Source organism: Pteropus vampyrus, unplaced genomic scaffold (assembly GCF_000151845.1).
Source record: "Pteropus vampyrus isolate Shadow unplaced genomic scaffold, Pvam_2.0 Scaffold447, whole genome shotgun sequence".
NCBI classification, from domain to species: Eukaryota; Metazoa; Chordata; class Mammalia; order Chiroptera; family Pteropodidae; genus Pteropus; species Pteropus vampyrus.
In genome coordinates, this window is record NW_011889228.1 from 275,514 (window position 1) to 287,925 (window position 12,412).

General features: G+C 46.3%; 1 protein-coding gene across 1 annotated transcript in view; it reads left to right on the forward strand.

Moving 5' to 3' along the window:
- The window catches only part of RXFP2 (relaxin/insulin like family peptide receptor 2), a 57,413-nt gene that overhangs the window by 11,182 nt on the left and 33,819 nt on the right, over positions 1–12,412 (forward strand). Inside the window, 3 exon segments of the mRNA XM_011381652.1 lie at positions 6,779–6,925; positions 9,088–9,165; positions 12,010–12,177. Coding sequence (XP_011379954.1) covers positions 6,779–6,925; positions 9,088–9,165; positions 12,010–12,177 — 393 coding nt within the window.

Genomic DNA, 12,412 nt, shown 5'->3' on the forward strand with positions numbered 1-12,412 from the left:
AATGTTGGTAACATTGCCAGATCCAACTTTCTCACACACAGTTCCAGACACCGTGTTCCAGACCGCTGCTGTCAGACATGAAAGTTTCACCAGCCCACGAGCATAAGTGAGTGAAGGAGTTTTTCATAAAGCTAAATGTGTTCCTTTCAAAGTATGGTCTTTTCTTCCTGGATATGTTCTCTCTAAGTTTTAACACTTAAATACTCTTTTTTTCTAAGAAGTCCTTATTATAATACGTGATCATTTAGAACTTTATAATGTTCTTATTGGACAAACTACAAAAACCCTCTTTGCAGTTGAGAGGAACTTTTTGCAGGTTCCTCTAAAACTCTTTAATTGACTCAGCTGGTCTAAGAAACCTCCGACCTCACGAGTATGGGTGACATTCAGGGGAGTGACAAAGAAAAAGGAGCCAATGCCCTGAGGAGATAAGGAGGTGGGGGAAGGGAGAGGAAAACCTGGGCGGGGAGATATCACAAAGCCGCAGAACGAAAGGTGTCAACTTGGTGACTGTGGTTAGTTGTGCAGATGGTTCAGAGAACTAAGTAAAGTGACCATTATAAAATGCCTGTTGTATCTAGCAACAAGAGGATGCTCATGCCTCTAGTGGGAAAGATGTCAGCAGAGCAGCGAAGCCAGACCAAATGCTGGGGGTCGAAGAGAAAAGAGTGGTAAGGAATTTAATTTTGAAGGGAGAAGTATGCTTCAGGTCTGGAGTGGATATAATAGGAATTGTGTTGATTGGTGGGTTGGTTGGCTAGTTGCTTGCTCGGTTTGTTTGTTTTGAAGACTGAATAAGATTAAGGTTAATGGAAAAACCAGTAGAGATACAGGGATATTGAAAACATTGGAGATAAAGGAAATAATTAATGGAGAGGGAATCTGAGGAGATGAGGTTAAATGGAATATGACGGAACAGACGGAGGGCCTCCCCGTGGGCAAGAAGGGAGACCCTCTTCTTCCTCTGTGCGTCGTGAAGGAAGCAGCCAGGGCCTCAGCCTAGGACTGGGTGGCTTCCACACGGCTCGGCACCAGCAGTCCATGTGAGTGGCGCCCGCACTTGGGGGAGGTGCCTCCTGCCCAGCCACGTGGACGCGGGTAAATCTGTAAGTCGATGAGACTAGAATTTGGGAGAATTGCCACCAAGAGAAAGAAGAGCCAGTGGAAGTCCCTTGAGACAGAGCAGTCAACAAATCAGAGAAGAATTATGAGAGAGAGAGACAGAGAGACAAAGGTCGCCGCCTGCTCTCCTCCCCGCATGTCCCAGGCCGAGGCCCCATCGGGCTCCACCTGTCCCCTTCCCTGTCACCCTTGCCACGTTCTTCTTCCTTGACCCAACCGAACGTTCGCTCCTTGAGCTCACTGTGCTCGGGCAGGTTTTAGAAGAGGGCCTCTCAAGCCTGTGCAGTACAAGATAGGTATTTACACAGTAAAAGACAAGGTTTTAACCCAAAAGAATGCATCCCTAAGGGTGAACGTAAGCAGGCTACTGGTCAGAAGAAGAGATGTTTTGGGGAGGTTTCCATGTACCTTTAGACCTCAGAACCATGAGGACCATGGCATTGGATTCATGACCTAGGTGACAGCACCCGGCTGAGGACACGCGGGCCGAAATCCATCCCTGTGAGGGCGATGTCGACAATTTGAAATTCTCTTTTTCCCCCCTCAGTTCAAATCAACACATATTGTTCCAAATATTAGGCATCATTTCTCCCCATCCATCTGTTCAAACGTGAGGCCATCCTCTGCAGAGGAAGATGGGGCGATGGTTTCTGCAGAAAATCTGCGAGTAGGACTCCGAGAGACAGCCTAAGGTGGTTGCTTTGTCCCAGAAGAACAGGACAGAAAATGGTGGCTAACTGAAATCCAGCTAAGGCAGGAAGGTCCGACGTGGGAAGGAGGTGGCGCAGAGGTGTGCGCGGAACCGCGTCCGAATCGCACCTGTACTGACGCTCACGGCCGCACAGTCCCGTCACGCAGCGGGGGGACCGAACGTAAAGGCGTGAAGCGTGCAATTTCTAGGTTTAGAAAACTCCCGCGGAGACACCCACCGACCGAGAGGCAGTTCCCTCCACTCACCTGAGACAGGCTTTGTCACGAGCTTCCTGCAGACACTGGCCGGCCGTGCACCTGCTGGGCGGGTTCCAGCGAGGCCGGGCGACCCCTGGTCCTGGCGGGTGGACTCCGTCCCTCCCGGGGACCCGGGGACCTGAGCTCCGGGCGGCAGGGCCGCGGGCGCGCAGGGGGCTCAGCTGGTACTTTCTGGGTGTCTCTTGGGGCGCCGCGGGGGCTGGCCTTGGAGAGGAGCCGCGGGGGTCCCACTGTGTCCGAGCAGGACGAGCTGCACTGGGGGCGGTGCGCTCGGCGAAGTGGCCTCAAGGGCGGGACCCCGAGTCCCCCCGGGAGCTCGGTCCCCACCGGAGCGGGCCACGGGGACAACGGGCCCCGAACTGGCCGAGTAGAGGGGCGCGCGCGTCTCCACGGGTTCCCACACTCAGGCTCCAGAAGACGCCAGAAACGCAAGGGAGGCGACGGTGGGCAGCCAGAGGCGTCCTTGGGCAGCCGTCCAGGGGCGTCCGGCGGCCCTCGAGGAGCCGTTTAAAGACCCCTTGCACGGACGTGGCCGGATGGCGACCAGAGGGAGGAGGCCGACGACCGAGCGAGCCCCGTCCGCGTGTCCGCCCTCGCCAGGCTGTGTGTTCGGGGCGGGCGCCCCGCAGAAATTCCCGCAGAAGCCACAGACCCAGTCTCCGCTCGCACACGCCCCAGGTTTCCATGGAAACAGCCCCTTCCACTTCCACAGGCCGCGGGGAAGCACGGCGACAGCATGGCGACAGCACAATCTTTCCTCGGTCGATTCTTTTTCGGTGTGTGCCAAGTACAGCAGGGGTTCTTAATTATTTTTTAAATTGTATAACGATAGAACAGAATGATAAATGACGTACACAGAAGACTAAACAGTATTTTGTCTCAATAAAAATGTGAGCCTGCAACTCTGGGAAGTCTGCCTCTTGAAGGGGGCTCTTTCTTCAGTTCCTCTTTTATCTCTAAAGGACCCGTTCGTGGCTTTGTTCATTTAAAACCGATTACTGAGCATGAAGTAAGCACCAGGCACTAAGTCAGACAATAAGGGCTTAGGATACAGAGAGCAGGGAGTAGGGAATAGATTTCATTGATTTCTTTTCCTTCTACGTCACATTTATAGCTTGAGATGTGTTAGATCCTCGGATGAAAGATGGAAAACGATGAGGAAAGCAGTCCCTCCATGGGTTCTGTTTGCATGTGGTCAGCCCTCCCCCCATCCCCAGAAAAGGAAATAATCTCGACCTCGTCTGTGACAGGTGCTAGCTTGTCTCTGAGGTGAGTCTCTGTGAAGTGGGCATTTAGCTTTGAGGGTGCAGCCCTCAAAGAGGTCAAGGTTGGTTCTGTGATAACCCAGCCTCAGCTTCCTGCTTCAAAATCGTCTTTAATCAAATGTCTAGTCACCTCTTCTAGATCATTAATAGAACAGTATTAATATCGTAGAGGTCATAAGGACATTTTCATTGCTTAGTCATCATTTATAACCCCTCGTGCACTTTCAAAAGAGATTCGAGGATGCTTAAGATATAAACCACATACGTTATATGGCTTTTAAAATAGAAGAACAAGAAGGAGTCAGGGAAGTTTTGTTATAGTCCCTATTTTTTCTTTAAAAGAAGTCACATAAAAACCCAGTGGAGCTATGGTCCATGGTCTACGGCCATGCCACCCTGAACAAGCCCGATCCCATCTGATCTCGGAAGCAGAAAAGGGTTGGGTCTGGTTAGTACTTGGATGGGAGACTAGGAAGACCAGGTACATAGGCATAAATAATAATAAATAATTAAAAAAATAAAAAAAGTCACATAAAAAAGGCACAGCGCGCTTCCACTCAGCATCAGAGCCTCCTTCTCCCAGTCCCGTTTCTTATCTCATGTTGAAATCGCCCGTCAGCCAACGGTACCCGAGGGCTCGCCGTGGGCCGGGCACCCTTCAGGACGCCACAAGCACTAGGCATGTCTTGCTCGTGAAACACATCCACAATGGGATATTGACAGTAACTATTTAAATATGAGAAAACTCAAGTTTAAAGAGGTCAAGTAGCTTCCTTGAAGTCACACAGTTAGTGAGTGGCCAAGAGAATGCCAGTCCGGGCAGGCGTGATGGTGTCCAGGGCACGACATCACTAATGAACAGTTGTATTTTTTATTTCAATTTTAAAATTTTTATTAAATTTATTGGGGTGACATTGGTTAATGAGATTCTGCGGGTTTCAGGTATACAGTTATATGACACATGATCTGTATATTGCATTGTGTGTTCACTGCCCCAAGTCAAGTCTTCTTCGGTCACCATAGATTTGACACCCTTTACCCTCTTCTACCAACCCCCACCCCCTTTCCCTCTGGTATCTGCCATACTGTTGTCTGTGTCTATGAGTTTTTGTTTGTTTGTTCATTTTTTGCTTTTTATTTCATAAGCCACATATGAGTGAAATCATAAATATCGGGTCACATCCTGTTAGTGGATGGATCATGAGGTCAACTTAGTGGCTTGTGATCCCTTTTCAAGCGAATAAGATAAAATAGCAATGATCGGAGCAAAAGGCAAGTAATATTTCAAGGAGCTTTGTTTTCAGTCTGTGTGTGTTTGTATGCTGAACTGTGATAGTAAATTTATTTCTAACTGTGAGTTACTGTCTTAAAAATGTCAAAGCTGCTACACTAAGATATATTGACTCTTACTCATGTTCTGAACACAGGAAGACTACTAGTTTTCATAAATCTACCTTCTACAGAAATCGTTACAAGAAGTTAAGAGATTTAAAAATCTATGACTCATTGTGAAGAGACGTCACAAGTCAACCCCCAGAGCCACGTGGCAGAGAGAGTTTTCCTAAAATAGTCAGACCCGATGGGTCCTACGCCTGGTTGTTGACAGTAAATCATTCATCTACCACTGCAGCAATAGCGGAGAAAATATATCTTGCTTTTGTAAAAACAAAAATCCAGAGGTCAGAAAAGCCTCTGAGGGCCACCGTCCCCGCTCAGGGAAGGCCCAGCAGCTTCCGGGAGAGTGTGCACTGTTACATTCGGCTGTCCCCAAGAGGGGTCCAGGCTTCTCTCCTTTATGTGTTTGTTGGAATTTGACGAAAAGACTAAAGCGCAAATCATCCAATTCTCCGCTCATCCTCTAATGGCATTACCAAAAGCCTAACAGGCACCGTAACTCACATGTAGCTTTAGTGCCTACACTCAAACTCCTGCTCCCAAAGAGATGGCATTGTTTGTTGAATGATGAAGGCTGGCAGGCTTCACCTGCTTCAGGAGAACCCAGCGCCCCGCCTGGTTGGGGGGACACCTGGCTACAAGGCGGCTGTGCTTGGGGGCCTGGCTCTCACGGGGCGTTTTCCCGAGAACCAGAGCGGACGGACGTGTGTTCATGGTCTCCATCTCTATGTCCCCATCTTCACCTGGAGGTAATAACACCAACCACGCGAGCTGCCAGGAAGCGGGATAATTAGGAGATGCCTCGTGCAAAGTAGACGATCCTCCACAGAGATTCGTGCTCCATCCTTCTGCTAATTAAAAAGCATCGGGCGCCGGCCCAAGGGCACGCCGGGCCACGATGCCAACCTTCAGTGGCATGGAGAAGGACACTTTGCCGACACCCTTTGCTCCCTTCGATGAGTTGTAATGAATTGTAGCCATGCCCGAGTCTATTTCTGTGACTTCGCGTTGCGCTCCTTGTTAAAAAATACATGAATTCCACCATTTTACTAGAGTATTGACAAAGAACACGTCTCTTTATTTTCTGGAAAGTACTCTTTCAAAATGGAAAGGATGTCTCTTACATATAAATTTCTGGAACTTTTCGGTCATCTTATCCCCAGATATAGTAACTTTGTAAATGTCAATTATCTTTCCTTTCCGCGTTCCCTCTTTCAACCCGCTTGTTCGGCTCTCATTAATTTTCTCATGTTGAGAAGGTTATTTTTTATTGGTTTTCATAGGACACTTATGTTTCTTCGAATGCAAGTTCCTGATTCAGCTGATATCCTCACAGTACAGAGGTTAAGGGTGGGCCTCTGGGGTCAGGGAGATGACTCAAATCCGACCTTTGTGACTTTCCAGATGGATGACTGCATTTACCCCTCAAACATAAAGTGTAAAACCACCCATACCTAGATTTATCTCAGGAATAACAGATAAACCGGTGTGCCAACTGCCTGGCACAGAGTTAGCTCAATGAGATATTGGTATTTACTATAATCGCTCCTTATTTGGGTGTGGTTCTGGATTTCTCTCTAATTCACACTTAAACTGTTATATATATGCTTGTATATATACACACACATATCTGCATTATTTTAAGCCACCTCAAATCTTTCTTGTAAAAGATTAATAAGTAAATAAATTCACCTATTTGCTCCTGTGAGCTCATGGCTTTGCCTCTCAGTTCCAGGAATAGACAAGTCTTTGATTTTCTACAAAAGTAGGGTAATTGCTTTGGTCTTGTTTACCATTGCCTTCTGGCTGTGAACTCAAAATGAGCTTTGATTACTTTCTTGGTTTTGCTGGCATTAGGTATGATTGCGACTGTTTAAACTGTACATAGAAGTTGTGTGCTAAGAAGAATACCAGACCGATTCAACTCACAGGGTCCTTGTGAAAATTAGATGGGATAACACGAACAGAGTTTGGCCGTATTGACTCCTTCTTGCTATTACATGAGATTTTTGTCCCCTCTCACGCAGATTTCTCACTGGCGGAAGGCGCTACAGTCCCTCCTCTGTGCCCAAAAGGATATTTTCCCTGTGGGAACCTGACCACGTGCTTACCGCGTGCTTTTCACTGTGACGGCGTGGATGACTGTGGGAACGGCGCCGATGAGGAGAACTGTGGTGAGCCCCCCGCCCACCCCCACCTGTGGGCCCCACCTCGTGAACCCCCCAAAGCTGCGGGCGGCTCGGATAATTGTAATGAACCAAGAGATGACTTGGTATTCTCCAGGGAATCCTTTTGGAATACAAATAATCGCTCCCCTATTTGTTTGTGATAATTACCTGAATATTCATACATAGAGGTTGCTGAAAACAGAAATACAGTATCATAAAGTGTTGTATTTGACAAAAGTTGAAACTGTATTTTAAATTCTACTTGGATACCCATATTCTAATTCTAAATGGCTTCCTGCGAAAGGCCCACCTAGAGAATTAATTGATTTGACAGACCTAGATTGAGTGTCTGCTATGTGCCAGGTGCTCTCAAAATCACCGGGACCCAGCAGGTTCAAGGGAGACAAGAGTCGTCCCCTCGTGAAGTTCACATGGGCCATGTGAACAAGGAGGACAATAAGCTCGTCCATAAATGAGATAGAAAGTGACTTGGAGGAAGGGCTGCTTTAAAGACATAAGCAGAGAAGACCTCTCTGAGATGATGACATTTGAATTGAGAATGAAATGAAAGGAGAGAAACCATGAAATATTCTGGAGGAACGGAGTTCTAGGCAAAGGACACAGCAAGTGCAAAGGCCCTGAGGCCGAATGAAACAAGACGACGTGTTTGTGGGACAGAAAGGCCACTATGCCTTGAGCGGAGTGACCAGGGATATAGAGGGGTAAAGAAGGAAGCAGAGGACAGATCAGAAAGGGTCTTACAGGCCATTTCCGGTCTGTATATTGAGACTGTATATGTTACTTAATTTAACCTGTGTATTTTCCTCTTGAAAAACTGATGCCAAGAGAGGTCGAGATGCATAGTTAGTCACAGAGTAGACACTAGAACCCAGACCTCCTGAATCGGAAAGACTCTTGTATGTTTTCTACCACACAAAATTGCCACTCCTTGGCATCGCCCAACTAGCGATTACGGTGACACAGCAAAGTCCTGGCAGAGATGCTGGGCGTCTGTCCTTGGAATCTGCTCTCCGCCCTGGTCTCACGCGTGCATCCCTCTGATGGAACCTGTGCCCTCGCCTCCTGCGAACCCCTCCTACTCATCCCTTAGAATGCAGCCGGGGCATCCCCTCCTCACCTGAGAAGCTTGGCTGCCCTAGGCGGGCTTCCCCACCCAGAAGCTCCATCACCCGTCTGGGACAAGCACCCTTTCTCTGTTGCCATAGCACCCTGGCGTACTCATGTGACTGTACTACGGACCGCCTTGCCTTTTCTCTATCTTTCTCTCACTAGACGCGAGCTCGTCAAGAAGAAATCCTGTCTGCGTCTTGTTTGCAGGTCACCAGAGCCCAGAACAGTAGAGGACAGAGTAGATGCTCAGTCTGTGCTCAGTGACAGGGCATCTCTCTGGATGCCAATGGGAAGCCACTCAAATTCTTGGCCTTTCCTCTTCACTGCATGGGATCAAAGAGACCCGTGGACAGCTACTTAAATTTACTTTTCTATTTGTGTGAACGTCAGTATCATACATTATACTGCGTATCTTACCATGTTAATAGCACATGCTAAAGTGAGGATACTTCAAAATCAGGCCTCCTTTTTAAAAATAATATTATTTTATCACAAAAAAGAGAAACTTGGCAAATGAGCAGATCATATCCTCTGACGAATCGAGAAAATATTATTTCTCTCAACGGGACTAGATAGCCTTTATTAAAAGGGACTTTGTTTTGGTTTATTAAAAAGGTCAGGTGACATAAATACTATCAGAACTCATTACATCTATCAAGTATGTATCTTTACATACATATGCAGCAGTATGCATATGACGAAATAAAATTTAGATTATATCTTCTTTTGAGGACCCAAAAGTTAAGATCAAACTTTCGAATGTCGGTATTAGAAATAGGTGATATTTTTTAAGATGTATGTAAAATAAGTATCTATTTCCATTATAGATTTTATGATACATACATTTGAAACATTTGTAATTGCAGAGAAGAGAAAAACTCTAGGTGTCTGCCTTGCTTTTCTCCCTTACCGTTGATGTTATCAATTACTTAAACCAATTTCTTAACCTATTTCATGACCAAACTTTTAGACTTTTGTTTTGTACTTTGATATTTGATTTATAGCATAACTGACACATATTCATCACCATTTCGCAGGGGACACTAGTGGATGGGCGACTATATTTGGCACAATCCATGGAAATGCTGATAAAGTGGCATTCACACAGGAGTGCTGTAAGTGGCGTTGGTTCAAAGTCTCGGGATCAGCTTGCGGGCACCCTGCCGTGGTGCGTGGATTTACACGGGGAGTGTGATCAAGGCCCTTTAGGTTTCCATTTCGGGTCAAAGAATTGCAATGGTCAACTGGTCTACTGCCTGCCCGGGACTGAAAAGACAAAAAACACAACACGCTCCATTCGTGCTCATTTCATGTATCGGCCTCTGATTGCAAGAATATATAGGGAGTGAATAATTGTGACAAAAATAAAGATCGTATTTCTTTTAATTACTTTCTTCCATGAGAATATTGGTCACCGACTACTCTGCCGCCCTTGTGTTAGGCCCCGAGAGTCCGATGATAGACAGGATGTGGCCCCGCCCACACATACCGCACATGGTAGCTGGAAAGACAGGTCCTTGTAGAAGCAGGAAGGATATAGCATTGGTGCTGAATTGGAGGAATAGGGTTTGCGGAAGGGAACGCAGAAACCCGCTAGAAGGAATGATGGCTCTGCCCCGGGAGGGAAAAGACCCACAGAGAGGATGACATTGAGATGAATTTGGAAGTCCTTGGGTGGAGGGAAGGGTAAGAGGCAATGGGATGAGCAGGGGAGCAAGATCAGCAAAACATGGGGGTAGGAAGGTGCAGGGCGCGCTTCTCAGAGCCTTCGCAGTCGTGCTGCGTGCATGGGGGAGGGGTGCGGGACCCAACCTGGAAGGGGGACAGCCCATGGAGGGCTTGGGGTGCACGCTTTGGAGTTTGGCCCATATCCTGTAGGTAGAATCATGTCTCTGCACATGCATGTTACATATGTGTATAACATGTGATATTACATATAATATACATAATATATGTACACATATAGACATAATTATGTAGGCGTACGTACAATTAATTGCAAACATTAGTATGTATATATAATTATGTGTATACATTAAATGTTACACTAACGGTATATTATGCTTTTTATATACTTTATGATACACAAATGTATCATATGTAAAAGTTAGAGTAAATTAAAAATCGAGAATAAATATAACTGAAAGTTACCATACAATCTTTCTGAGCCACACGCTGCCACACACTAGCCAAAGCTGAGACCTTATTTTCCTTTAATGAAGAGGAAGATGCATGGGATGAGAGCATGTGAGGATGATGCTCCCAGCAGAACTGTGGAGACTGGACAAGAACCGTGCCTCTCCGCCTGGGGCAACACTTCCCCCCAGAACCTCTCCCAATGTCTGGAGACATTTTTGGTTGTCACAACCGGAGAGAGGTAGGTCACTCCTGGCATGTCGTGGGCAGAGGCCCGGGATGCTCCCAAACACTCCACAGTGCACAGGGCAGCCCCACAGCAGAGAACGACCCAACCCAAGTGTCCCCCTTGCTGGGGCTGAGGAGGAAGAATGGTGACAGAGGCACTGGTTATTACGTTTCTTGCGATTTCTTCTTAGTCTTGCAGACTAAGGCTCTCTTAGTACTAATGGGTTACTGTTAACGCCAGCACCCCTGCGAAGAGTAAGGTAGGGGTAGACGCAAGAGGCATTTCAGAAGACCCCACGGAGACTGGGACAAGACTGGCTTGCAGGTGGGGGTCCTGCTCCCCTTTCTGGCTTAGGCAACAGGCCCAGCTCAGATTCTACAGAATTCTTTTATTGGTAAATCAGAGTGTCCAACCACAGTCTTTCGGTCCAATAACACAACCGCTATCCTCAGTGTCAACGGACACTGAGATATAAACATTCTGAAGTTGACACACCAGAACGCATCTTTCGAATTAAGCAGGTACTCAACACAAGTTTGCTAAGTTTACGAAAAGTCAGTGAAATTGATTTTTAAAAACGAGTTCGGATAAACGTGCTGTAAAAGAAGCAGAGCGATTAGAAAGGACTTATAGTCAGATTTAAAGAAAGAATAATAAAGCTAGACAGTTGAAAAGGACTCTCATTTTCTTAGCTCCATCAGAATAAATATCCATGGGATCAGAAGCAAAACCAAATGCTTCATAGCTATCCCTGAACCACCACACACACATGCGCACACACGCGCGCGCGCGCACACACACACACACACGCATGCACGCACACGCACACAAGCACACACGTTTGTCCCCTGGGCCACCCCCACCTGGTTTGACCATAGATTTCTCACTCTTTTATATGCCATCATCTTAATCATTCCGAAGGTTCGAGAGTCGATTCCGAAGCCTGGTTTTCTTTCGGGACGCTTCCGAGAGGCGGACCTTTGGTTTCCTCAGCGTTGTGGCTTCCGTGTCGCTTTTGCCTCCCCCTTCGACTTCGTGGTCAATGAGAAACAAGAACCGGAATGAGAGCGCATCCGACCTGGTCGGCTTCAATAAGGGACCGTGGTGGCTACGGCAGAACCTGCATCTAATTCCTCTCCCAGCTCTAGCAGATGTTTGAAAAGGGAAAAGAATAGAATTCAATTGTAATCAACAGGCATTTACTGAGCAATCTCACTGTGCCGTTCAATTCAATTGAATTGACTCAATTATATCCGTGAAAGATTTGCTCAATCATATTGTTTCTCATTAAGGAGAACTCAATCTTGCTTCACTTTTGCTTTTGCTATTTAAATATTCCTGTGGTTTCTTTCTAACCACTTGTTAAACGCCTCTGAAATGACCACTGGAAGCCAGAACTGAGATGAACACCACATTAGTCTGTATTTGACTAGGAGAGAATTCTCATTTGCTTTCATTATGGGCCTGAATCGGTTCAATAGCAACATGTAAATGTTACACATTCAAAGAAAAGACAACAATGTCAGTTATTGGAGCTAAAATCCTAATTAAAGTATTTTTTGCCTAGTGAAATCTTGCCCTTTCTGCCCCCTAGTTCTAAACCAGTATCCACAACACTGTGACTGCAAAGAAACTGAATTGGAGTGTGTAAATGCTGGCTTACCGTCCGTGCCGACCGTTTCCAGCAATGTGACGTTACTGTGAGTAGACTTCAAATCTCGAGGATATTTGCCCTTCGAGTCACTAGAAAAGTATTTAACCTGTTCTAATCTCTCTTTGTTCTGGTTTATGTTTATGTCATTATTAAGAAATAATAGAAACTCCCTTTAAAACCACCAGCCATCGGAGAATTCTGCGTGCTTCTTAAACTTTGTTACATTAGCCGGGTTTTCCTTTAGTTCACAAATGCCTGTGGTCTGCAGTTCTGGTTTTCAATTATTTTCTGACTTATGCATCGTTGCTAATATGCCAGTATTATATCATTAAAAATCTAAATT